Source organism: Chenopodium quinoa, unplaced genomic scaffold, assembly GCF_001683475.1.
Source record: "Chenopodium quinoa cultivar QQ74 unplaced genomic scaffold, ASM168347v1, whole genome shotgun sequence".
In the NCBI taxonomy this organism is placed as follows: Eukaryota; Viridiplantae; Streptophyta; class Magnoliopsida; order Caryophyllales; family Amaranthaceae; genus Chenopodium; species Chenopodium quinoa.
This window is the reverse complement of record NW_018745003.1, coordinates 842,217-869,024: the sequence shown is the minus strand read 5'-3', so window position 1 is coordinate 869,024 and position 26,808 is coordinate 842,217. Positions and strand designations below refer to the sequence as shown.

The following is a 26,808-nucleotide window of genomic DNA, read 5'->3' as shown; positions in this document are numbered from 1 at the left end:
AATGAGCAGTTAAGACCAAACAATTGCTAGCCTGGAAATGAAGAACAATAGAAAACTAGTAATACTCATTTGGGGAAAAAAAATATGCTAAGCCAAATGAGCATTAAGGGGTTGTTTGTTTCAACTAATATTATCTTATTTTGTCTTATTTTTTAGTTTAGATGAGTTTTGATGATTGATAAATTCAGGAAAAATTAATATGTGCGGCCTATGTTGTGCTCAGTTGCTCACACAGTCACGCTTGGGTGTAACTTTAGCTTCCTTACTCATAGTTAAAAATTACGAGAATGTAATAACATAATTATTCTAAAGGGTGGCTCCTTAGTCCTTAGCTCCTTACTACTTGTAGGATTTGAGTAACTTATAATTTCACCTCACAATAAATTATTTAATTTCCATCATCTATTAGACTAATATTCCTTGTTAGTCCAAACGAGTTAGATTTTTTTTTTTTTTTTTTTTTTTAATATTCCCTGTTAGTCCAAACGAGTTTCTAGGTTTTTTTATTTCTATTTTTTTTTTTTTTACTACCCCAAAACCTCTATGAATTTGTACCAAACTATCAAAGTAAAGTATTACTCCTTCGCCTCTAAAAAAAACTCACTCAGTCACTCGTATTTAAGAAATTCATACAATTAGAAAATGCGTTGTTACCAACTAAGGGCTTGTTTGGCATTATCAACAAACCAAGTTTTAACAAAAAAACCAAAAAACAAAAAGGTGTTTTCACTTTTCTGTTTGTCAGTTTTCAAAATTATCATAATTTTAATAAGTTTGACTAATTTTTGATTTATTATATAATATATATCATATAATTTTGAAAAACTAAAAACCAAAAAACAACAAATTACAGTGATACCAAGCGAACCCTAAATTAACCGACTGCCCATAAATCAGTCAATATAAAATTAAATTTAACAACTTCTTATTAGTTGTTTTTACTGATTATGGAGTACTTTTTAAAAATAACAACTGCTTCAAAAACTAATTAATTATTACTAATTTTTCCTATTCGGTAAAAAAAAAATGAAAAAAACTAAAATAAATTACCCATTGACATTCGCTTCAAACGACGCCGTATCCTCCAAAATCCCCTGTCTTTCTCTTCAAGAAACTGATGGATTCTTCATCATCTTCACCGCCATTATAAATTCCTACCAAAAACACAAAACAAAAATATAATTATTTTTTCTAATCAAAATTATTCTTATAAACAAAATGGTAACTTTTAGCTGCGAGACCGTGAATTTACCGCAAGCAAACACCATAATCTCAACCGCGGCCTCACTCGCCGCCACAGCCGTGCTCATTGGCACACTCGCAACCGATTTCATCCCCGAACAAGTCCAATCTTTTTTCTCAACCCGCACCAAACGCATATCAAAGTCTCTCTCCTCCCAACTCACCGTTGTAATCGACGAGTTTAATGGGTTAACGCCTAATCATATGTTTGAGGCATCTAATGTTTACTTGGGGACTAAGGTATCCCCTTCGACTCGTCGCATTAAAGCTAACAAGAATATCAAGGATAATCATATTAGTTTGTGTATTGATGTTGCTGAAGAGATTGTTGATTATTTTGATGGTGTTAAGCTTACTTGGGTTCTTAAGAGTTGTTCTAATGTAACTAATGAAGGGAGTTCTAAGAAGAAGAGAGGGAATGGGAGTGGGTTGGAGAAGTTGGAGATGAGAAGCTATGAACTCAGGTTTAACAAGAAACACAAAGATATGGTGATCACAAGGTAAATCTCATCGTGTCCTTTTAGTTGTGATATTTTAACTTTTACGTTATGTACGATTTTTAAATTGCAACGTTTACATTTTTTATAACCAAACTAATTTTTGTTTTACGTGCTTATAAAAGAATTACACTTGTCGAATATATTTGGAAAAAAATCCACTGATATAAGTGTAAAAATCAAAACATTGCACCTATAACTTGAAACCCAAAAAACCCACTAACCTAATGAGGAAGGTAGTCCTTTGGAAAGAAAAAAGAAAGTTTGTGTGGATTCTTAAATTTTGTACTTTAGGAATTTTTATGATTTTCCTAGGGTGTTTTTAAGAATGTGACAATTTACTATGTCTTACAACATTCAAAGAATGGGAATTTGTTTGCTGAATCTATTAGGTATTTGCGTCATGTTCTTCAAGAAGCGAAGAAGATAAAGCAATCAAGCAAAGAGATTAAGTTGCATACAGTGGACTATAATGGGACTGATTATTGGAGTTGTATAAATTTGGATCACCCAGCAACATTTGACAAGATTGCGATGGATCCCAATGTAAAGAGGGATTTGATTGAGGACCTTGAGAGGTTTATAAGCAGAAGAGAGTATTATAGGAGAGTTGGGAAAGCATGGAAACGCGGCTACTTGCTGTATGGACCTCCCGGAACAGGGAAGTCTAGTTTAGTAGCTGCCATGGCTAATTACTTGAAGTTTGATGTGTATGATTTGGATTTGAAGGAGGTTATGTGTAATTCTGACTTGAGGAGACTGTTGATTGGAGCTGCAAGCAAGTCGATTCTTGTGATCGAGGATATTGATTGCTCTGTAGAATTGCCTAACAGAGATGCCACAGAGGATGGTGCTAAAGCTGTGGATGATGATAAGGTATGGTTTCTTTTTGTAAATTTTTTAACAGGCTTCTGTTTTACTAACAGTGCACATCCTAGTTCACATGGCCTTGTGTCCAAGGATGATTTCGTGTTACTAACCATGGTCTATTTGAAGTGTTTGTGATTAGTGTCCGTCTATCTAAGTATCCTACATGGATACTTCAGGTCTTTGTGTAACAGAAGTCTGTCATGTATTCTGTATATTGCCACAAAAACTGTTACTGGGTAAATTACTCTGATGAGGTGATGATAATTTGTCAGTAACCATTGCTAAGCTTCATCTGTGAGCGTCATAATGCATGAGATGTTGCCCTTATTCAGTCAGATCTTAGAATCATATACAATCTGAAAATTTTTAGGGTTACACATCTTTATGAAATTTGTCTGAGACTCAGTTGACAGTGCTATATTAAGCCTCTCTATTCTCTCCTCTTACAATAGGTGACTTTATCAGCATTGCTCAACTTCATTGACGGGTTATGGTCTACTTGTGGGGATGAACGAATCATAGTATTCACAACAAATCACAAGGACCGTCTTGATCCTGCCCTGCTACGCCCTGGCCGCATGGATGTGCAAATCCACATGTCATACTGTACTTTCAGTGGGTTCAAGCTACTTGCAGCTAACTATCTGGAAATTAATGATGACCCACTTTTTAAAGTGATAGAGGAACTCTTTGACAAAGCTCAGGCTACGGCTGCTGAAGTTGCTGGCGAGCTTATGAAGAGCAATGATCCTGCAGCCGCACTTCAAGGCCTTGCTAGTTTTCTAAAAGATAGAATCAGAGATGATATGAGATTATGAGCAAGCATCGTGGCAGAGTTTATGTGCAGATGTCATGTGGTTTTGTTCATGCGGTCTGAAGCCACTAGTTTTTCAATTTTGATAGGGAGTTTATTTCTGCGCTACTCACTAAGTCTTTATAATCATTACTTAAAAAATTGTGGCACTAATTCTGTTCATCAATGATTATAATTGATGTAAAGTGAATAAAAGGTTTACGGAAAAGTTCATAATTTCTGCAGTTTTCTAGCAAAAAGTGTCTTTTGTTCATCATTGCATTCTGTACTAACCCTAAACTAATAGATTATCAAGGCTATCAAGCTTATCAAATTTCAATGATTTTTAAGATCAACGGCATAGCATAATTCAAGAACTTAAATAAGTAAGCAAATTAAACAATATGCAGGTCAATGGCTCTGTCAGTACTCAGTATGCCTGCTCTAATGGTTCCCTCCGTTCTAAATTCTAACTGGTAAAGCTCCTTATGTGACAGGGTGTATCTATTGAAATTTGTATGATCAAGGCTAAGCAGGGTTAGAGAACTTAAGAGTTGGAAAACTACAATGATATAATGAAGGAATTCGTATAAAAACAACTAGCACAAACCAAAGTGCTCAAAATAACTAAGCACGTGGTAAGCTAACATGCACGGTATAACTTAACACAGCAAATTTTGTACTGATCTAAGCCTTAGAAAGCTCTTTCGTTCCTCCTTAATCTTTTCCTCCAGTTGCATTTCCATTTTTGCATGACAACTGACTATTTCATGAACGAAAGTATGTTGCTGTCATAACTCATAAGATGGTCGTAACTATTAAAAGGATTATGGAAATTGACAGCTAAAACAAGGGAACAGAACAAGAGTGAAGTGGTGTTGAAGAATGTTCTACTTCATGATTCTCAAACAGCTCTAATTTTAAGCCAAGAACACTCATCTCAAAAACAAAAAGTTGCCGACTCTTAGGATAAATATTGCTCTGAAGTTATCCAGGCATCTTGATACAATGATACATATCAACCTTGATTATGTCAGGACACTATTCAGGCATAAGCAAAATAGTATATAGGCTTGCAGAATCTGAGCTCTGTTAGTATTCATGCTAAAGGTTATGTTCACTCTAAATTCTTACCAGACAACTAATAAATTCTCAACTATTTATGCATTTCAGACTACTGCCCTTGAAAATTCTGCACACCAAGACTAATACTAGCAGACCTACAAAGGGTCAGAGCCCCACCCACCACTATTTCATATTGTAGATACGTAGTATAGAAAATTCTTCAATGAGTATGAATTGCTCATCACTACCAAATCCAAAGTTATCAATGCTTCACAGTTTCAGATGTGGGCATAGGGCTAATATGACAACCGGCCGTCCACGTAATCATCAGACAAGGATTAATCAATCCGTATATCAGAAATGATCCATAGAACAATACACATAATGGCATAGATTATCACCTCCACAGGTGAAAATGGTTTTAATTTCCTCACAAGTATTCCACAATGCAAGTCCTCTCCTCACACTTTCTAATACCTTCAAACCTTAACTACAGGGCTACGATACACAGACTCTGGTGCTTGTGTCACTTTCCGGTATATGTCCATTGTCCAAGTATTGATTCTCAGGTAATTATACAAAATGCTTACCTGTTTAAGGTCTGTTTACATGTTTATGTCTAATAATATGAACTATGAAGTGTCACTTATCAGTGTCGAATATTCAACTCGGGCTACTCGGGTATTTGGAGTGAAACAAAAATTCGGAACCACAAAGTGAGATAATTGATATGCTATTAGGTAAATGTTTCAACCTTTCAGCATGAAAGCATCCTTTAATTAAGGGGAAAAATCAACACACTACAACATTATCATCACCTCAAACATTTGACCAACTATGAGATCTCAATGTTATAAATTTTAATCAAAATTTGACAATATCAAGTAATAAGATCAACAATATTATAACAAAAACACTACAAAATCGATCAAATTTACAGAATTAAATCAAATGGGGTAATCCCAAATCCAAACTTGAAAACCCCAGAAAAGTTCTCATCACATAACACAAAGCCAAACACCAAAAACAATGAAAAGAGTACCAAACAAAGCATACCCAATTCGAGTTTTCTCACCCAAAAGCATCCCCATAAGAGCAGTAGCAGCAAAAGTCGTGGCATTGGTAACAGGAACAGCAAGAGAAATGGGGGTGTGACCAAGAATAGCGAAAAAAGAGGCGGAAGCAGAGAGATTAAGGAAGAGGGGAAGTGAGTACTGCCATGTTAAAAAAGAGATTGAGGTAGTTTTGAAGAGAGAGAATGATGCGATTTTGAAGTGGAGTTTGATTTGATTGTGAAGATTTGAGTGATTTTTGGTCCCAGATTAGTGCGCCTTTTCGCATTAGGGCGTTTGTTGCTCCCCAAATTAGGCCTACTGCTATCATCTTCTCTATGTCGCCGATCGCCATCGTTGGTTGGTTGCTGATTTGATGTGAGCTCGAGAAGAAGGCACTAGTATTCGTTCCCGTACTGCAACGGGTCGTTTGGTTGGAGGGATAGAAATAAGAGGGATAGGAAAGAAGGATAAAGATAGGAGATTGATGAGTAGGATAAGGATAAATAATTTTTATGGCAATTTCATGAAATGCACTTAAAAAATTCATGAAATGCCATCGTATTTTCCGGAATTCACCAAATGTCACTTACAAACAGTAAAATGTCATGACATGTCATTAATGAAGTATTTCCGTTAGTTGACCGCCAGTGCCCGTTAGTTGACTCCACCACTTGCCACGTGTCACCTTCTGATTGGTCCGTTTTTAAAAATAAAAATAATTAAAAAAACCAAAATATTTAAAAATAATAATAAAAATAACAATAAAAAATTTTAAAAAAAACAACAAAAAAAAAGAGGAACTTAGAGGTGGCAGCCACCACCTCCTCCCTGCCGTCGAGCCCCCTGCCCACCCCAAAACCTTAGCCACCACCACCCCCTGCCGCCAGGGCTAGCACCAGGAGGCGCGCCGGCCGCCGGCAACCTCTCCTCTTCCCCTCCCCTATCTCGTCGCGACCCCCTAACCTGCGAAATCCCACACCCATACCTCCACCACCCCGAAACCCCACCCCCCTTCCTCTTCCTCTTCGTTTTCCGACCACCCTACCCAAAACCCATCCCTTTTCGAAAACTTGGTGCAGGCTGACCTTGGTGTGGCATAATGTCCATCAAAGTCTGTAGATGCCTCATAATGTCCATCGGAGAGGGAGAGGAAGGGGGGGTGGGGTTTCAGGGTGGTGGAGGAAGGGGGTGTGGTTTCGCAGGTTTGGGGGTCGCGGCAGGATAGAGGAGGAGAAGGGGAGGGGTCGCCGGCAGTGGGTGGTGGTGGTTAGGGTTTTGGGGTGGGCAGGGGGTTCGACGGCAGGGAAGAGGTGGTGGCTGCCACCTCTAAGTTCCTTTTTTTTTTTAATTTTTTTGATGTTTTTTTTAAAAAATTTTTATTGTTTTTTTTGTTATTTTTTATTATTATTTTTTAAATATTTTGGTTTTTTTTTTATTTTTTGTTTAATTATTTTTATTTTTAAAAACGGACTAATCAGAAGGTAACACGTGGCAAGTGGTGGGGTCAACTAACAGGCACTGACAGTCAACTAACGGAAATACCTTATTAATGGCATGGCGTGACATTTTACTGTTTGTCAGTGGCATTTGGTGAATTCTGAAAAACACGATGTCATTTCATGAATTTTTTAAGTGCTCAGTGGCATTTCATGAAATTGCTGTAATTTTTATCCCATATTTGGTAAGTATGGGAAATAAATTAGCGATAAGTAATAAATTTATAAAAGTACCCTTACTAACTTCTATCCTTTTTTCTTACCCTTTCAATTTCATTAAGGGTAATTTAGTCTTTTAAAACCCATTTCTTATCCCTTCCCTTTATATCACCCCCTTAGTTATAGAAATAGAGGGATAAGTAGGTGTTTTTATCTCTATCCCTAACCCCCTTCTTATCCCCATCCCTCTAAATAAACACTATATATCTTCTATCCCTATTTTTTATCCTTGTCCCTCTTCTTTTATCACCCTAAATAAACACCCTCCAGGAGTACTGAAAAATAAGGGTGAGCATGAGACGGGTACCCAAACAGTTAGTACTAACAGTTCGAGTAACTAATAACCAATATCACTAAAAGTGATATCCATAAATCAAACCGATATTCGGGAACCCGGATTTTCAAATCGGTTATCGGGTACCCAATAAATTATTCAATAATGATAATTAAACTTAATAATGTAGTTATTATGATATCATTTAACACTAATTAACAACAATACCACATGATCTTAACCAAATTATTATATTAATTTTTTTTTACGGGGACCAAATTATTAATAATATTACTAATCATTGATATTATAAAGTGATTATGAAGTAAAGTAAGAGTTTAGATTTTGGAAAAATAGATTCAAGTAGGAAAAAAAAAAAACAAAAAATTGCTTATTGGATCGGAGATAACCGTTAATTTTAAACTGATACCCAATAACCATACTCGATAACGGGTACCCGAACCGTTATGGTTATCGGATCGGATACCCTAATTTTTGGAACTGTTATGGATCAGGTTTTCGGTTTTTCAGGTAGTTTTGCTTAGCCCTACTGAAATTAGTCGAGGTCTAAGTTTAATCAAATCAAGCTATTGGATCAAATCAAATTAGTCAAGCAATTAGATAAGCTAATATAACGTGAATTAAACATAGCTTAAGGGTATAGGTGGTTTCAAACAAAAATGCTCTTAAACCATTCGGAATCGACCGATTAGAATTCTAGATGGCTTGAGCCATTTCGTAATAAGCTGAGATAGTTTTACCGGCGTAAAATTTTGAGCATTTTTATTGATTTTGAAATTTTATAATGTTAAATTTGGTATTGGGGTGATTTTTTATTGTCATTAGTGCGGTATGGGACCATTACGTTTGTTAGTGGGGGTGAATAGTTGAATTTTTAATTGTTTTTATAGAAGTTAAAAAAAAAAGGAGAAAATATACTTGTAATAAACTAGTGGGATCATAGGGATGACCCTAAAATGTGTGTCAACTAAATTGAGACGGGGAAGTATAACATTATGATCATAATTAGGCTTTGTTTTATCAACGTATATAAGTTAATATAAAACTTGATTAACTTATAACCTTGCATGTTCTTGTATTTGCAGGTTGTGACTCTAAAGACATAAGCATTCAATATATGTATGGCCATAATTAAAACTACCCCATTTTGTGACCCATACATTTGCAAGTCAAAAAGAAAAATTATATTTCAAAAACAATTTTGAAGAGTGGTATCTACTCGTAATTAATAAATTCTCTTACCAAGTATGTATAAATTTTTTTATTTATCTCGATGGTACTTTATTTGTCTCAATTTCTACTATATTTATTCTTGTGATGATTTAAAGATTTAGGTCATGTTTAGCTCACCTTATTTTTACTTATTTCAGATCAAATCAAAAAAATTAAATTCATATCAGATCAGAAAAAATAAGTTCTGACATACTTTAATCGTTTTATGTGTGGCTTTTTATCGCTAAATATCTTTAATCTCGAAATTTAAAAATTATGAAAATTACATATTAATATTAAATTACACATTATTACGAATCTAACAAGATCCAGCTTGGTATATTTTTTCTTTATTGATTATGGCACACAAGTCAAAGTTTAGTTAAATCAGACAATTAGATTAGATCAAGCCGGATCATAGCAGATCAGGCCAGACCAAATAAGTTTAGATTAGATAAGATAAGCAAAAATTAAGGCGAACTAAACATACCTCTATTTATTTTATTTTATTTTATTTGTTTTTTTACAGGAAAACAAACCCTAATTTAACAAAGTTTTCATCAGAGTGTTCATCAATTTAATCAAGATTTTAGTTTTCTTCAACCAAAAAAAAATCTATATGCAACCAACTTAAGACAAGGACTTATTAACATTTATGCAGTGGCAAATTGACATTCATTAACCATGAAAGTAAATTGTAAATAAACACACATAAATAAATTAATAAGTTCAAAAAAAGGTGCAGTTTTTTTTCGATTGGCAAATGCCAGGGTTGTCTTCCGAATGAGTCCCCGACCAATCATGGTAATTCATGTTTCAAATCTACAAAAAAATTTCTAATATGTTATGAAACACTGAAAAATTCAATTTAAAATCTTTGTGTTTTTTATTTTTTATACAATCAGGTTAAATTTAAAGATCATGACAATCAAATTTACACAATAAACAACTATTTTGCTTTAATCAATGTCTCAAAAAAAAAAAAAAAAAATTCAACTACAACCCACAAATATAACAATCACATACCTAACACACATCCCACACTTCTAGATGCAACCATTTCCAATCAAATAATCTCTTTAAAAAATTAACAAATTGAGATAAATACACTAAAAAATCCTTAAAAAAAAAAAAAAAAAAAAAAAAAAAAAAAAAGACGCCAAGAGAGTCAACAAGTCAAACACAATTTGCAAAATAAAAAATCGATAATAATAACAACACATCTCTCTCATTTGCTTATCCACTTCCAACTCAAATTATAATTTCCTTTCTCTCTCCAAAAAATAAATAAAAAAAAAAAATTAAATCGCCGAAAAAACCCACCTCAGACCCTCTGTCTCTACTTCCTCTCTCCTCTTCCCCCAAACAACCCCCGCGTGTGGCTTCAATTTTCTCTCTCCTCACCTCACTTTATCGGCACCTTTCATCGGAATCCTTTCTCTCTCCTCCTTTTTCCCCCAATTTTTGTATTAAACCCTACCTTAATTCTTCAAGTTCATGCTATTAAATCCTCAATTTCGATAAATTTTTCAATTAATTTTGTTGTTGATTGAAGTTTGATTCATCCATTATTCTTATGGATCGGATCGTCGGCGGCAAGTATAAGCTTGGTCGTAAGATCGGAAGTGGTTCTTTCGGCGAAATTTTCGTTGGTTAGCTTCAATTATTGTTTAATTTGATCTTTCAATTCTAACTTTTTTGGAATTTTTTTGCTTAGGTTTGTTAAGTTTTGCTTTAATTTGTTTTCTGGTGTTGATTGCTGATTTTTTTTTTTTTTTCAATTGCAGCTACTCATATTGATACCTTCGAAATTGTCGCGGTGAAGCTCGTAAGTTTGATTTTTATTGTTTTACCTAATTTGTTATTATTTGTTGAATTGATGAAATTTGATGTTAATTTTGATTGAGAGTAGTGGTGGAAGTAGCTTGGTAGCTGTTGATTTGATTAGCTAGCATAAAATTTTGCTTTTCAAGTAGTTAAAACCTTGATGATTAGCTCAATTTCAAATTTAGATGAATGAATATATTCTTATATTTGTTGAATTTGATAATGTTTTACAGGAGAATACTAAGACGAAGCATCCACAATTACGGTATGAGGCGAAGGTATACGACATTCTTCAAGGAGGAAGTACGTAACGATTTATCATCATGTATAGTGTTATTGCTACCATTATATCCAACTTGACTTTGTGTGTCTTTGGTGTTGTTACTCAGCTATATGTTTAATTTTTTTTTTTTTTTCCCCATTGATATTGTCTCATTTTAGGTGGAATTCCAAGTGTGAAGTGGTCCGGGGTGGATGGAAACGATAATATCCTCATTATTGATTTGTTGGGGCCTAGTTTGGAGGATCTCTTTGTATACTGTGGGAGAAAGTTTTCGTTGAAGACTACCCTAATGTTGGCTGATCAAATGGTACAAACATCTTTGATTTCCTGCTTTACATGATTATACGAGCTCGTGGGATATAAGAATCATATATGTGTGTATTTACTGGTGTTGTTATTTTGTTTTCCCAGATTACAAGAATAGAATATGTTCATTCGAAAGGCTTTTTACATCGAGATATCAAACCTGATAACTTTCTCATGGGTCTAGGTCGAAAAGCTAATCAGGTAGGTCATATGTAATGCCTTCTTTGTTTATCCTGCTATTATTGTTCCATACATTATCACCCTAAACAATTGTGCATAACAGGTCTACATTATTGATTTCGGACTTGCAAAAAGATATCGTGAACCAACAACGAATCGCCATATTCCATACAGGTGAATCCCTCAGGCTGATATGTTTTCTTTCTGTGGTTCTGAAACTATGGTTTATGATCCTCTTTAAAAATTTCTACCTGCATGTAACTCCTGAGCTATCTGCTTCATTTGTTCAGGGAGAACAAGAATCTGACAGGGACTGCACGTTATGCTAGTTGCAACACTCATCTTGGCATTGGTGAGTCTGAAGTCTATGGTTCTGGTTTTTTTATTTGTGGCCTTTGGTTACTGTCTCTTTATTTAGTCTCTTCATTGTAGAGCAAAGTCGGCGTGATGATTTAGAGTCGCTTGGATATGTTCTCCTTTATTTTTTGAGAGGAAGGTGAGCTATTTTCCTACATCTTTTAAGATTTGTCAATCTCAAGTATTACACAATGTATTATTCATAATTTGATTTTTATTTATCTCTATATAGCCTACCCTGGCAAGGTCTTAAAGCTGCAACCAAGAAGCAAAAATATGACAAAATATGTGAGAAGAAGTTGGCTACTCCAATAGAGGTATGTCAGCTCTGTCCACTGTCCCTAACCTCATTTGATTGTTTGTATGATGACTTGTGAATATATGTAATCCTGTCGCCTTTTTTCCTTCAAAGGTCTTATGCAAGTCACATCCTGTTGAATTTGCCTCGTACTTGCATTACTGCCACTCATTGACATTTGATCAGCGACCTGATTATGGGTTCTTGAAGCGCTTGTTTCGTGAATTATTTACTCGTGAAGGTACTTTATGGTAGTTGTCTTCTGTCTTAATTATTTGCAGTGCCATGAATCTAATTTTGTCGTGTCCCATTTTATGCTCAAGTTTGAACTGATTTGAGCTTTGATCATGTTCTCTGTATTCTCAGGATATTCTTTTGATTACATCTTTGATTGGACCATTATGAAATATCAGCAGGTTCAAAAGAGTAGAAATCAGCCTCAGTTATCGGTGAGTTCATACACTAATTTTTGCTCAATTTAGATGTGCTTTTCATTTATTTGTACCTCTGTGGGGATGTACATTGACATATATTTGCAGCCAGCTGCAGGAGGAAGTAGCAGTCGTGCAATGCCAATGGATGTGGACAATCAAGGTTTGATTTCATTGTGTGTTCTTATTTAGTCGTTTTTTAGGAGTGGTTTAGAAGCTGTCACTAAGTTTGGCTCATAAGCATCTCTTTCTTTCTTGCTGTTTTGCTTCATTTGTTGGTTATTTGACTAGTACACTAGTTACTGCTGCCTTTTTTTTTTTTTTTTTTTTTAAAATGTCAAAAGTTGTCGTCTGTCAACCTATTGTAAAGATTTGGTTGTCTATCTTTAAAAGGATTAAAGATTCTGAAATATTTATGTGGTGAAAATTTGTGAAACTTAGGCCCTTTAGAGCCTTCATGAGGCAAACCATCACATCTTTTGTTTTCTTTTAGAGTGAAGCTTGTGAAAGATTATTTTCTTAACCTCTGCCACTCCACCCTGTACTCCCAACCCTTAAATCCAAATCATACATAAGAGCAACAAATCATGTTCCTTAAGTTGTTGCTGTTGGGAAGGGGGGAGGGTGAAGAAAAGCATGTTTGTTTATTTCTATAATCAGTAGTCTAGGAACTTTTCAAGTTCTGTTTGTATTATCTACGTGCTTGATTATATCTTAATATTATGCTATGGGATTTTGTGATTTCCTCCTGCTTAAGAGGCAATTTCATAGTTCACTAGCAAGACCTATTCTATGCTGCCTAATGGAGCTGAGGCAGGGTAATATTCCTTGTATATTAGCTTCATTGTTGTTGTTGTATTATTTTGGTATTGTGAATAGCTATAAAATGAGTGCACTTTTTGAAGTCTTTGTAGTCATTACATGTCTGGATTAATGCTGTATGAATTTTCAGCTTAAATAGTGATGATACTTAGTCAAATTGTGGCCATTAACAGGGATGTTATTGGAGATGTTCAGTTTTGTCCAATTTTTTTAAAACCCTTTATCTTTGAGTGTTTGAAGGAAGATCTACACTTCATTGTTTAATTACTATAATGTTTTCAGGGGGGCAATATGCCATGCATGCTCATGGTATCACTGACCGTGCTAGAGTGGGCAATGGTGCAGCTTTTGATTCCCACATGCATTCTAGTTTAGCCGTTGAGAAAAAACGGACATCTGAAACCATGGCATACAAAGATGTAAGTCTATTTCAACACTAAAATCTAATGATGTGGCCGGTTTTTATTTTTTTTTAATAATTTCCAACATTAGCTTCGGCCTGAACTTAATCTTTTGTGAATGTTCAGTTACCATCAACTTCATTTTCTTCACAAGGGATCTTGAGAAAAGATGCTGCTGATCCTGTTAGGCCCACTGAAGCTACAAACTCGAATCAAGAACATGTTAATAAAACTGGTCCTTCAAGCAGATGGATTTCTCCCCTGATGCGAATTTCATCTGCAAAGTGATTGAAGGTGGTAATATTATCTATGGACTGCTGAATCTGTTTTGTGCAATGTATTGACATATGTTAAAAAGGATTACCTATCCTCCTTCCAGGTGAAAATTATCCTGGATGATCTCTTAATGCAAATCTCTGGGCACCTGTTGCACCTCAGTTTTGCCGCAACCATTGCTATTTGAGCTTGTGCCATGCAAGACATTCTCAGAAGTGCGGCAAATATATTTGGACTTACAGTGTATGACCTAAAAAAGCTTGGTGCAACTGGTGTGCTGATGCCATGAATCGCACACATCACTCTTGTATTTACAATCCTGTGTAATATGACAACTTGTGGCATATTCATCCGTGTGTGTTCCATAAAGGTTGCAGAATCCTCTCTGCCACACGGTTGTCCTCAACAGCGTCCATCTATTTGGTTCATGGTTTTGTGAGTTGCATTTTGTACTTTTATGAGAATCAGGTGTATGTGACAGTAGCAACATACATTAGCTTGACTATTATTAATTCTCTTCTGATCTTAATAAAAAAGTTTGGTGGTGTTTATTGTACCTCTTCATTCTTGCTACTCTATAAAGAAGCTGTCAGTTAAAAGGAAGTTTACATCATATCTCATATGCAAGTGCTCTATTGAGACTTTACTTGCAAATTTTTGTTGTCATGTTTTCCCTTTTCAAAAAGCTTTTTCTTAATTACTGGCAAATTGATACTATTGAATCCTGTTTTCATGGGCGATTTTCAAATTAATTTTCAATTTCTTTGATTTCTTATATTACATTGTCTAAACTAATGGATTTTGTATCTGTGCTTCTTGTGTAATAATCTTTGCTGGTTATCTTTCAGCATCTGCAATTATATATACTTCTTTTGTTTTCCATGTTTCACTGGTAAAATTTTGAACAACAGTTCTACAATGCACTTTCACAATGTATTCTGTTATCTGACCTCATTCTACATATCTATTGTCTGGTCTTACTGAGTTCCTTGGTAGTCCCCGGAATCATTCTGCGGTATAAGGTCTTCTTCTTATCTTACTTTCTGGCTTTATGTATGCTTCCTTTCCCGCCCTGATTTTTTTAATCTCATAATTCTGTCTCATGTCTGTTTTCGGTTTCATAAATATGCTTTAATCATTCTGTATTTGTATCGATTAAAGAATGCTCTGTATTTAGATTATTTCCTAGACCTGTTTTTGACCTCTTCTTTCGTGTCTGAAAGTGAAACCATATCTAGTATTGAATCTTTTCTTCTTATGGATCTTCATGTAACCAAATCCCTTCGTTTTACATGCAATATTCTTTTTTTCTGTTTTATGAAAACTTTGACAAAGGAGCATGCTGCATATTGATGATACTTGCTATTAACTGTTCCCATAGTTTTTTGATCCTTTGAGTTCACACTTTATGCTCTGCAGGGATTTTCAGAATAATGATATGGAAGGTCCTTGGTGTTCCGACTTCCGAGTACATCTCAACACGCCTCTTCTTGTGATGTGATTGCACAAGGATGCAGTCTACTGGTCTCTATATTTGGAAGTTATTTTTGTTACGAAGTACTATTTAGCTCCCGGTCAAATGCTGCTGGTGAACTCTCCAAGCTCTTGCATTGATCGTAACTGCTTTGGAACAAGGATTTTGTGGCACTGTAGTGTAGGGAGGTGTAATTTCTTCTTTTAAACTGCTACATCAGGTGGAGCTGTGGGGTTAAAAATCCAGGTCTGCAAATACATTACTCTAGCCACTTGAGCTTTTGCCAGCACTCAGCAGTGTTTATGGAGTATAAGCGACAAAGCTCTGATTACAGATATGAAGAGTTTACTCCTATTTTTTCATAAAAAATATAGTTATATGTTGAAGGGTGTGTCAGAATTTGAGCAGTGCCCATTCATGTATTGCCTGCCATATGCAAGCCTGCTCGGATATGGTGTACTTAGAAACCCTCTCGATCTATCTCTATCCAAGAGATGGAAGGGAAACGGAGTTTTGCGAATTCTCCCCGGAACTAGAAGATCACACAGATTTGTTTCTAAAAAACAGATTTTGGGATTGGCTACAATTGCAGTTTTAAGCTAGCTGCATTTTCTTAATATCTTGTTCACCCTATGCTGGGGTACAGCTGTGGCTGAATGATTCTGATTTCCTTCGTCTGATTCCAGAAGTCAAGTTTGTCATTGGGATTTGTTACTTATAAGGAGCCAGGTATGTTAACATTCATAGGAAGTCTGAATTTTATTGTAATTTCTCTTTTTGTGAGCTGGCCTGCACATGTTACCTTCCTAGTTCCCGGTTTCCTTTTTTAGGGTGGAATTGATTTTCTAAAGGGTGAGCTAAACTTTTGCTTCTGAGTAGCTGAATTAATTTACTTTGTTAATTGGCAAGGAGCTGTATGAGTATATTCTACTTGGATTTAGGGTAGGGCAAACTAGTTGAATTTTCTCTTGAAGGATTCATGAGTTTGTTAGCGGCCTGACTGGTCTATCACCGGCTTTGAGTCTACTTCATGACCAGCCTTCTTTCTTCTGTTTGAATTCTGACATTGTGACCCTCTTTTCTTTTTTATTTTCCTCCCACCACTTCTCTTATTCCAGGTGACCTTGTATCAACTGCACCTCTACTCATTAATGCACATATATGTGTGAAGGTGATATTTGTGACCTTTCAGCAAGCTAAACACAGTACTTAGATTTGCTATGCGTTTAGAAGATTTACCTTTCTTACAGCACCAAGTGTTCATTGTAGAGAAAGTGGTTACAAGGTTGGAGACTAGATTTTGATGATTTGCATGCATTTTGCACACATGCTACCTTTAATTGTTTGAATGATCTGTTTGTGCAATGGCTTATATTCGTTTCTTTGGGACTGTAGACTTTCGTGCATTCAACACACACCTCACAACACACATGGAATGCAGTTATTACAGAAGGGGTTGGCTAAGAAAAAGCCAAAACATGCAGGTTGGTGTCAAATTTTCTAGATTTTGGCTTAAATGCCAGCTAGATTTAGTTGAGTATTTTGAGCTGAAATTACTTGATATTGGACTGAGTTTACAGCACCGCACTAGATGTGGGGCACAAGTTCATAGGGGTGGTGTATAATTGCATTATGGCCCTCACATCTTGTATTTCTCCAAGAGAGTTGAAGCTGTGTTGGTTGAAACTTGAAATATGTACAGTGACGTATAGCAATGCAAGCTTTGTCAATGACATGAAGAGAAAAGATCAATGATGCTTAATTTGTGTTGCCCCAACTTGATAACCGGTGTCATACTAGTCGAGATTCTCGAGAATGGTTATTGAACCATTGCAACCAGGAGAATGTCATGGTTTATTGTTGGCGTTTTGTTATCTGTATGATTTTTGTTGCTCTTTGATCAGACTTGCGATACACACTGGCCAAGTTCTTGATTGTGGCCGTCAATACTTGCATGCAGTCTTGTCTATGGCTTTATTTACTAAACTTTTCTTTTAAGTGGGAACTAGTTCCCTCACGTAGCTGTAAAACTCTTTTTTTTGGTGGATAAGAAGAGACTTAGAACGACATTCTAAATTTTCCTTCAAGTAGTCAAAGTTGTTGCTTCTTTCTTTAAAAAAAAAAAAAAAAAAAAAAAAAAACAAAAGTTGTTGCTTGATGACTGATCATGCTATGTACTCTGACCACTGGAATCATGTTGAATCTCAAAGAATAAAATATATTAGGAGTACTTCGTATTAAATAATTATGGGAATTGATGCCAAGTTTTAACCCCATCACGAGCACCGCCATATCAGGCTCATAAGATTGTTTGCAAACAATATGAGGACTCGTTTGACTCGCTCAGAATTCGTGCTGATTACTGGAGTATGATGTTAAATGGCCAAAACTTTTGACAGAAAGATCAAAGATAGGATACAGTCTTGGGTAAAAATTAGTAAAGATGAAAACATTGGAGTTGGAATATTGATAAATGCTAACCCTAATTGGATTTGGATTATTGTACAACTGATTGAATAATTTAAGGTTATGGACTATCTATTATCAATGACCAAGGTCATGTAATTAAAGGAATAACGATCAAAATTAAACTGTTGTATTCCTGAATGGTATTATTTCTCTTTGGCATGTATGCGGATGCAAAATTTTAACCTATAATGTCTCTAATTATCAAAAAATAAAATTTAGGCAAAATTGGCTAGTTTATTACAAACTAATTGCTTGGTGCAGTTAACAGCATGACTTTTAAGTGGAGCAAAATAATAGCTCTTAATTTCTTGGATTGTTGCGAGTCCTAATTGCCAAAAACATTGGGAAAATGACCAGTTAAGGGTCATTTACAGAGCTATTGAGAAAGATTCATGGTCATTATAATTTTATCTACAACCCAAAATAAAGGATTAAACGAGCTTTTGACATACCTCTTTTATTGAAGATGACTTGACAAAAGATTGTTTTTTTGGTGGAAGAGCTATAGATTTTACACTAAATAAGCAAATGCTACAGAAATAATTTACACTGACGTAAACATAAGTTGGAAATCTGGACACCTGTGAGGCCGTGAGCATCATTCCAACTCCTTCAGGAAATCAATATTATCAACAAACACCTGCACAAAGAATATACTGTAAGATAATTTGCACGGAGTAGAAGGCTACAACCGCAACCTGAAAAAGAACTTTCTAATAAGGCCGTGGATTCTGAAACACAAGCTGAATTAGCAGAACTCTAGAGTTCAAAAACAGCCCCTCTATTTGCTTTACACTCAAGCTTTAGTAGCTTACAAGAATGCCCCATCATTTACACGTTGATGGTAGTACACCATACAGTTAGATTGGAAAGGTCAACCTCTAGTAATAGTGATTGATTGGAAGAACCTAAAACGAGCCAAAAGAGGAAGCTACAGGAGTCCCTTTGTTAATAACTCCAAACAGGTCCTCTATATACACATAATCAAGTTTAGAAGCTTACAAATATATCCATCATTAACACGATTACAGGGTCTTATGCGGTGAGATTAGAAAGGTCAATATCTTGTAACAGAGCAGCAAATTTATCACCCAAAAGTATCAGAAAATTAGCTAAATGGCAGGAATATACATTCTTTTTAGTGGGTTTACTTCCAAAAGGAAGGTCATAGATGGTGGGGCCGACAAGTTTGTATCAGGGCTGCACATTTAAGTAGTCAACCACCCTAAATTACAAGATTAAATAAATAAGCCACATTTAGAAATTCAATTGTGATTCCAAATTCAAACTAAATCATCTGTACTCTAAGCTAGCCTGCCAGCCATCATCTGTACTAAATAAAGATTAAGCTCTCAACAAAAAAATTCTATTTCTTTAAAATATGTAGGCATCAGCTAATCTAGGTCAATATAGTGAAAATATATAGTCGAAGTTAAAAATCCCCAAGTTTAAATGACATACCGTTTTCCAACCATCAAGATCAAGGCATGCTGTTATCTTGGTGTTGATACCCGGCAATGGTCCAGGCTCCCGTGTGATCTTTCCTCCACAGAGTTTAATTGCTTCAGCAGTTTTATAAACATCATCCGTTCCAATTGCAATCTGCAGCACCATAATTACAGGTTGACCCCAAAAGACTTAGTTGGTCATTAAAAAAGAAAAATATATACTTGTAAAGTCGTAAGATTTATTGCCAGACGGTAAGAAAAGAGTTAAGTGCAGAATAGCTGGAAGTTTTACTAATGACAGACTCCTAGATTTCAAAGGTGCTCAGACCTACATAAATGTCGGATTTTATGTGCAGTATTTCAATTTCAAATCCAGTATACCATAAATTAAAGGCATATATATGGTTCAGCCATTCAGGTAAGGAGTGAGGTTTAACATAGTGCAGGCCCAAAGGAAAGTGCCCTTCTATATAATGGCGTACTATGTTAAAGGTAAGGAGTGGGCCTACTATGTTAAAGCCCCCTCCCCCCAGGGAAAAATTGCACAATGTACATAACACGAGTCCCTCTTTTCATACCTCAGTCCATTATTTACTGTTTTGGAAACCAATATCCGAAGAGTTGTTCATATTTCAAGTTTCTTTTCTTTCTTCCAAAACAATATACATTATATACCTAAGGGCATATGCAAGTATCTTAAGTGAGGTTTGGGAATAATATGAGAAGAAAAAGTCTCTGGTGATCAGCTTGTTCAGCTATCTTCTAAGCATTTGGTCAGCAAGATGGGAGATTTTTGATAATAAACAAAGAGTTAGGAAGATTGTAGAATAAATCAATGAGTAGAGAGTGCTTTGCATAACTTGTTCCAGTCTATGGATACATTGCCAAGGGATATAAAGCATGTTAATTCTTTTTCCATAATTTTTTTTTTTTTTCAATTTTTTTCTTGGTTTTTAAGCTCCTAGAAGAATTATCTTCATTCATAGAAAACATATATCAGAGGTCAAGCTCTAGCTTTTACCTCTAAATACCGTATCAAAAATTATATACCTAAAGTCCAAGACGAACTTCTCATGATCAACTCAATGGATCACTAATTAACACTTAGCAAGCACTCCAAACAAAACAATGCAATAAAGCCAAAAAGGTGATAAAAACAAGTCATTATAATATTATTTTTACACGTAAAAATATTTATACGTCACGATTCCAGAGCAACAAAGCATAAGTTAGTGAGTGAAGAACAAACTATTCATACCTGAGCATAAGCATTTCCTTTGTCATATTCAGTAACTCCGTAGTTGTAAGTCAACTCCATAACAGCATTTTTGTCTTCAGGACCATATCCCAACATTGCTATTGTATACTGAAATAGACAGCAGAGAATTTAATAGCAGGCCCAAAGGTTTAACATAGTGCATAAGTTGCAATAGCAAGATTAAGGAGGGAATATTAAACAGATTAGTGAAACCAAAATAAGTGCCTGCTAATACACAAAATGGTAGTAGATATAGCTAATAAAGTGGCTGCAATAATTTACACCCTGCAGTGTTCACACTTCTATATAATGGCGTATATTCATTTTTCAATCCTGCATTTTGTTTCTAGTTTGATAGCTCTAATCATGGAGATAGTGGCTCCAAACATCATTTTAACGATGGTGAAGTTGAGGAAGGAACATCCCAGTTGCAACATCACGCATCACAGCTTTCAAAATGTGCATAGGTGAGTTGGTATATTCAACTACACCATTGCAATTAAAGTAATTTTAAAACAGTATTTTGTATGTACAACAACAAAGAAAAGAAAAGTACAACAAAGAAAACTCTGATAAAGAACCGGCAAGGGGCAAGATCAAAATTACTTAATTACATCCTAGCGTACAAAATGAAAAATAAAAGTATTCAAGTATTCAACTACATAGAAGCTTGATGAATTGTCTGTATAAAATCCTGAAAGAATACATCAACATGTAAAGTTATAAGCTCATGTACCAAATCACCTTCAGAAAGAATTTTGGAGAATAAAGTTCTGGCAGAACCAAATCCAATCGGATCAGCATATATTGTTCTCAGAAAGCACGAAGATGTATACTTCCTCTTTTTTCTTAGTGGCAACGTTTTGACTTTCACATATACTAATACATAATATTTTACATTTTTAGAAAGTAATTTTTTTTTTTAAAAAGTTCATATTTTGAAAGCATACATTGAGACAAATCTAATGATCTCACATGACAATTTTTTTAGCACAAATCCCCACAGGTAGTACCTAGTAAGTTCACAGTTCAAAATCAAGATGTTGCAAATAGACACAAAATGAGGAAGCTAAGATTAGTGGAATTAAGACGCAATAGAAGATCAGACAAATAGTAACTTTATCCAACACACAAAGGAAATGGAACTCAGAATCATACTACCTTCAACTTTAAGTCAAAGCAACCAAATATGTCAATGTACAACATATAGCTGATTGAACCAATTATTATTAAGGTATAATTTTTGGCTGCAATTGACAAAGTAAATGCAATATGTTACCTTGTACTGTGGATTATCCCGAGTCCGCAAAAGCTCCATGCCATAAGCCTGAAATACAAAATGCTTTTTAGTTCCTTTGATTAAAATACCAGTGTCAACCTGTCAAGGGTCAATACTTACAGCTCTTACCTTTTTATAAAACTCAATAGATCGATCAAGATCACCAACTCGCAGCATTACCTGGCACAAAGGCTCAGGTGTAGACCCCCTTTCGATAAGTTCAAACTTGTAACCATCAGGATCTTCGATAAATGCAATGACAGTATTTCCACCCTTAACGGGTCCAGCTTCCCGAGTTACTATTCCACCTTTAGCCTTTACAAGTTCCACAGTCTTGGCCACCTGTACAAGGACAGACAAATGAACATAAACCCAGAAACACATTCAAACAAAAAGAGAATACACAGAAGTACACAACCAGTGATGCACAAGGAAAGTTTTCTCCAGAGAATCAAGTTGCTATGTAGGATAACGTCCTCATTACTTAAGCCACTAAAAAATATGCACAGTATTTTAACCCTTCTGTTCAAAGAGGTGGAGTAAGGTAACTCACAGAAATTGTCAACACAATTTTGTCCTCGACCAAACTTCCATGACTATATGAAGGAAGACAAACACGAAGGATATAAATCATACTATATCTATTAATAAGTAATTAAGAAGCTTGTTCATGTACTGAATAGTTTGGTCTTCTGTAAAACCGCCCATCCATATGAAATAACATAAATTAGAGCATATTGTCAGTTGAGTGCTTGAGTCATGATGATCTGTAAGGCATTGCAAAAAGTGTGCCTTATGGACATGATGTATATGACAACATCTCGTGCCCCACTTTGGATACCATTTGCCCCTCAAAATGCCACATTTAACACTATAATGGTTTATACATTCTAAAAATCACCTCATTTAAAGAAACAAATTCGAGAGTGAGTTGCACGGATTCGAACCAATAATGGAGGTTTCAGTCGAAAACTCACGTAATCAAAGGAGATGCATCCTGGGGTAATATAAGATAGTTTTGGAGCATATATGAGTATATGACCATTAGTCGGTCATAGAAAGGCCATGGTGGCCTTGAGTTATTTAAGAGGGTTTGTACGAAAATTACTAAACTGACTGTTTAAAGGCGGCAAATGAACAGTTCCAAGCTTCCAACCACTCAAATGGCCTCTTGGGGTGTTGTGGGGTCCATGGTGAAAAGTCCAAAATTGTACAAAAGTGGAGGCCATCCACGCTTTTAGACCAATTTTTGAGGTTTAAGTACACAGTGTCAAAAAATCTCAAGATTGTCATATAATGTCATTTGGAGCCATATATGATCAATAGTTGATCGCATAAAGGCCCGTAGTGGCCTTGAGTTAATAAAGAGAGGTGTGTAAATAAATGGCTAAATTGACGGTGTAAAGGCAAAGTGGATGATTCTGACTACCTAAATGGCCTCGCGAAATATCATGGGGTTCATGTGAAGATCCCCCGATCAATTTCCATTCCGGAAATGGAAAAGCCTAAAATTGTTCAAAACAAAGGATATATCAAGAGGTCTCAATTTTAGAGGTCTCATACCAAATGTCAAAAAAAATTCGAGATTTGGGGGATGCATATCAAGGTCATATAATATTGTTTGGGACTTTATAGGACCGATACATGACCACTAGTCGGTCATATCAAGTCTCATGGTGGCCTTGAGTTAATGATAGGGGCGTAAGTTGTAAAAAAGTAAATTACCAAATTGACAATTTAAAGGCAAAGTGGATGGTTCCAACCACCCAAATGAACTCCTGAGGCGTCTTGGGGTCTATAAGAAGCATCTCGACTTGTTTCCTTTCCAAGTCCAAAAAAGTAAAAAATTGTTCAAAACTAAAGGCTATAAACCATGCTTTTGGGCCAATTCTGGGAACTTTATCCAAAATTAAAGTGAATGCGTAGGGTGTTCATCGGGGTCATATAAGTTGGTTTGGAACCATAAGATGCCTATTAATAAGTCTATAAAGTCTCAAAAATGAGTTTGATTCAGTTACATGGCTATTTTGGAATTGGTCTATAACTATACAACTATATGTTATTAGTTATATATAAATATGAATAGGTAAGCTTTGAAGTATTTTGGGTAGAATGAGAAGGAAAAAAGCCACCAAGTAAATTACAAGGATACGGAAATCTCTTTACAGGAAATATGTAGTATGCAGTGGGACAATAAGAAGAAAGATGAAAAAACATTAAGAAGGAAAATTTAAGAGAGAGAAGGAAATCGAGGAAACAAATAGGAAACAAATGGCACAAGGAGAATGAAAAGGAAAAAACAAGAGAAAAGTGAAAGCATAGGGCATGAGGAACTGTACAGACTATAGAGAAACAAGAGAAAAGAAGCAGAAGAAAAAGAAGAAAATAATGTTTGCACTGGTATTGAACTGCACTTGCAGCCTTGCAGGAGATATTTTCTTCATGCTGCCAGGAAGCTAATAGGCTTAGTAAGGTCAGGCCCATAGTGTGCACTTATGCCTATTTTTGAATTTATACTTAGGAGCTTCCACACCCACATATATGCGCCAAATCTGTGCCAAAGATTAGATCTAAAGAATATAGGAAATGGTGATAGCCTGAGTAAAATGTTTCTACATGCCAATTAAGCACACACACTAAAATCCCACATTAGACATGCACACTTATATATATTTAAATCCCTTCTTGTGATAATCTAATTAATATAAACTCTCCAATCAAATTTTAAACTTTGAAATGAGAGTATATTGTCATCTGATGGGACTATTCACTAATCAAATGAAAGAAAGAAAAAACTGGACTCAATTTGTTATCCAATTAACTGATTAAGGGACTGCAGCATTATTGCCATCTGATGGAACTATTCAATGATTAGATGAAAGAGACTCGATTCATCATTCAATTAACTGACTAAGGGACTGCAGCGTTATTTTTCAGTAGCAAACTTCAAATTACTTAACATATGTCAAGACAAAGATCAACGGAGCATCAAAGATCAATGAGTTCATATAATTAAAATAAATAAATAAATAATTAATTAAAAATTGTCTCTGGATTGTGTAGCCTCATATATCATATAGAAAAACGCTTAAAGGTAGATATATAATCTTACATCCTCAACTGCAATGCCAAAGTGACCGAAACCAGTTCCAATATCATATTTGTCAACTCCATAATCTGACAGCACCATATGAACATAAACATGAATAAATATTATAGAACATGAAAAGAAATGGGGTGGGGGTGATAAGAAACTTGTATATTGAAACAGATAACAATTTCATAAGGAATAATGTGGCTTACTGTAAGTTAGTTCTATGACAAAATGTGAATCCTCTGGCCCGTAACCAAGAAAGGCATTAGTGTATTTCTCCTCTGGTATGTCACGTTTTCTTAACAGTTTCATTCCAAGGCACTCCGTGTAGAATCTGAAACCATCAATTTAAACTCATGAAGAATGTAATTGTTAAATGGGTATAAACTACATTGTAAAGGAACATGGAAGTACTTTATCGTCCTGTCAAGATCTCCAACACGGTAAACAACATGGAGCATCCTTCGGTTGTCTTTCTTGACCCACTCCAGAACATTCTCTTCAACAGCACTAGTGCTGGCTTGTGCAGCATTACCAGCTGCATTGACAGAGAAGCCATTGCCCTCTCTCAACAATTTCGAAGCTCTTAAACCGAAGGAATATGACTGCGGAACAGCTGAAAAAAAAATGAAGATATATCAATTCAAAATCCTATACTCCTATAGTAACAACTATTCACTATCGAGAACAAACATCAGCGTATGTGGCTACAACAAGAATCATAGGCATTCCCATCTCAATATCTGAATCTTGAACACACCACATTCACACATCACTCTTTTATAAGGTTTACAAAATTACGAGTTTCGACTTACAGCTTAGCTCCACTAACATCAGTGATACTAAAAATAAAAAACAAACTCTTTGCATTCCTCACAAATAATTAATTACTTTCATATCAATTCTTACCCAAAACTAGCTCTTCACTAGGTAATAATACATATTTACTCCATTTAAAGACGCTTCGATATAGTCTCTAATAAACAACTATCAATTGAATCACCTCATTCCACACAAATACTCAAAATTTTTAAGGGGAAATTCTTCAGTCCATCTATCAATGTCAAGTGTAACATAACCTCAAATAAACATAATACAATGTTTTAACCTTTAACAACTAAAAAACAAGGCCAATTACAAGTTACTGATAAAATGCCACAAGATAACATAGCCACATAATTCAATCACTCCAAAAAATCAATAATACCCAAAACCCGGGATCGAATCGCGTCAACATCATTGCCTTTGGCTCCCTATACACTAAAAACATATTATAGAACATCCCAGAACCCAATTTTTCAATTTGAACCATAAACAATAATACCCAATTCAGCTAAAACCTGAAATTTCAATTACAAACCAAAATAAATAATCAAGATTTTGATAAATTGGGGAAAAATTACATACCACTACCCAGGTGAAGAGAAGAAAGCGGCCTATGAGAAGAGAGAGAAACCCCAAAACGAGTATTTGAAGAAAATCTAAAGCAGGTAAGAGATGGCCTCAAAGTGGACGCCATTGGTATAATTCTTACCATTTTATCAAATCTTGCGCAATCCTTTATATTGAATTTTATAAAAGACCCAGAAAATAAAAATAAAAAAAAGACCCTTTTTTTAATTTAATTTCTGACGATTTTATTGAATGTTTTTGTGAGGGAAAAATCGGTGGGTGAGCGCAAAAATCTGAGGAAGAAAATCTAGAAAAAAAAGGAATGAAGAGGGTTGATGCTCATCAAATAGCAATGAGTTGCAAAGTTGTAATTGGTAGTAAGCAAATGCTTTGGAAATGGAATAGAATAAAGAATAAGGAAGCTGTGGAGTGTAGTGAGCTGAGGTTCCTTGATTCGGATGGATGGCTT

At 35.3% G+C, this 26,808-nt stretch overlaps 3 protein-coding genes and 1 pseudogene across 4 annotated transcripts; 2 read left to right on the top strand and 2 right to left on the bottom strand.

Annotated features, from left to right (window-relative positions):
* The first annotated feature begins 1,141 nt into the window (after positions 1 to 1,141).
* LOC110707733 (AAA-ATPase At3g50940-like) lies at positions 1,142 to 3,704 on the top strand. The gene is made up of 3 exons (XM_021885774.1): positions 1,142 to 1,742; positions 2,132 to 2,615; positions 3,062 to 3,704. Exons 1-3 carry the CDS (start codon positions 1,219 to 1,221, stop codon positions 3,425 to 3,427), a joined length of 1,374 nt encoding a protein of 457 aa, XP_021741466.1. The 5' UTR covers positions 1,142 to 1,218; the 3' UTR covers positions 3,428 to 3,704.
* A 1,583-nt stretch (positions 3,705 to 5,287) lies between these two features.
* Positions 5,288 to 6,563, bottom strand: LOC110707735 (annotated as a pseudogene).
* Positions 6,564 to 9,938: 3,375 nt separating this feature from the next.
* LOC110707731 (casein kinase 1-like protein 3) lies at positions 9,939 to 14,489 on the top strand. Of its 2 annotated transcripts, none has more exons than XM_021885771.1 (15): positions 9,939 to 10,396; positions 10,532 to 10,572; positions 10,805 to 10,874; positions 11,013 to 11,161; positions 11,266 to 11,361; positions 11,444 to 11,514; positions 11,631 to 11,692; positions 11,773 to 11,836; positions 11,930 to 12,014; positions 12,110 to 12,236; positions 12,362 to 12,444; positions 12,535 to 12,589; positions 13,531 to 13,667; positions 13,776 to 13,943; positions 14,029 to 14,489. In XM_021885771.1, the coding sequence occupies exons 1-14, from the start codon at positions 10,321 to 10,323 to the stop codon at positions 13,935 to 13,937; spliced, it is 1,278 nt and encodes a 425-aa protein (XP_021741463.1). In that variant the 5' UTR covers positions 9,939 to 10,320; the 3' UTR covers positions 13,938 to 13,943; positions 14,029 to 14,489. The 2 variants fall into 2 exon arrangements, with proteins under 2 accessions (XP_021741463.1, XP_021741464.1); XM_021885772.1 differs by having other exon boundaries at positions 10,297 to 10,396; positions 10,805 to 10,896.
* A 3,631-nt stretch (positions 14,490 to 18,120) lies between these two features.
* Positions 18,121 to 26,807, bottom strand: LOC110707732 (probable lactoylglutathione lyase, chloroplastic). The gene is made up of 9 exons (XM_021885773.1): positions 26,355 to 26,807; positions 25,362 to 25,563; positions 25,157 to 25,281; positions 24,966 to 25,030; positions 21,983 to 22,195; positions 21,854 to 21,901; positions 20,575 to 20,682; positions 19,330 to 19,470; positions 18,121 to 18,508 (listed from the first exon to the last, which is right to left on the bottom strand). Exons 1-9 carry the CDS (start codon positions 26,482 to 26,484, stop codon positions 18,467 to 18,469), a joined length of 1,074 nt encoding a protein of 357 aa, XP_021741465.1. The 5' UTR covers positions 26,485 to 26,807; the 3' UTR covers positions 18,121 to 18,466.
* Between the last annotated feature and the right edge of the window lies 1 nt (position 26,808).

What these genes read in the sequence shown, in the direction of transcription:
- LOC110707733 (XM_021885774.1), top strand. Translation starts at nt 1,219, where the DNA reads ATGGTAACTTTTAGCTGCGAGACCGTGAATTTACCGCAAGCAAACACC. An exon ending in AAAGATATGGTGATCACAAG is followed by an intron (nt 1,743 to 2,131) that starts GTAAATCTCATC and finishes TGAATCTATTAG; the next exon opens with GTATTTGCGTCATGTTCTTC. An exon ending in AAGCTGTGGATGATGATAAG is followed by an intron (nt 2,616 to 3,061) that starts GTATGGTTTCTT and finishes CTCTTACAATAG; the next exon opens with GTGACTTTATCAGCATTGCT.
- LOC110707731 (XM_021885771.1), top strand. Translation starts at nt 10,321, where the DNA reads ATGGATCGGATCGTCGGCGGCAAGTATAAGCTTGGTCGTAAGATCGGA. An exon ending in AAATTGTCGCGGTGAAGCTC is followed by an intron (nt 10,573 to 10,804) that starts GTAAGTTTGATT and finishes AATGTTTTACAG; the next exon opens with GAGAATACTAAGACGAAGCA. An exon ending in TAATGTTGGCTGATCAAATG is followed by an intron (nt 11,162 to 11,265) that starts GTACAAACATCT and finishes TTGTTTTCCCAG; the next exon opens with ATTACAAGAATAGAATATGT.
- LOC110707732 (XM_021885773.1), bottom strand. Translation starts at nt 26,484, where the DNA reads ATGGTAAGAATTATACCAATGGCGTCCACTTTGAGGCCATCTCTTACC. An exon ending in TTCTCTTCACCTGGGTAGTG is followed by an intron (nt 25,564 to 26,354) that starts GTATGTAATTTT and finishes TTTTTTTTTCAG; the next exon opens with CTGTTCCGCAGTCATATTCC. An exon ending in AAGGAAATGCTTATGCTCAG is followed by an intron (nt 19,471 to 20,574) that starts GTATGAATAGTT and finishes ATGGTGCTGCAG; the next exon opens with ATTGCAATTGGAACGGATGA.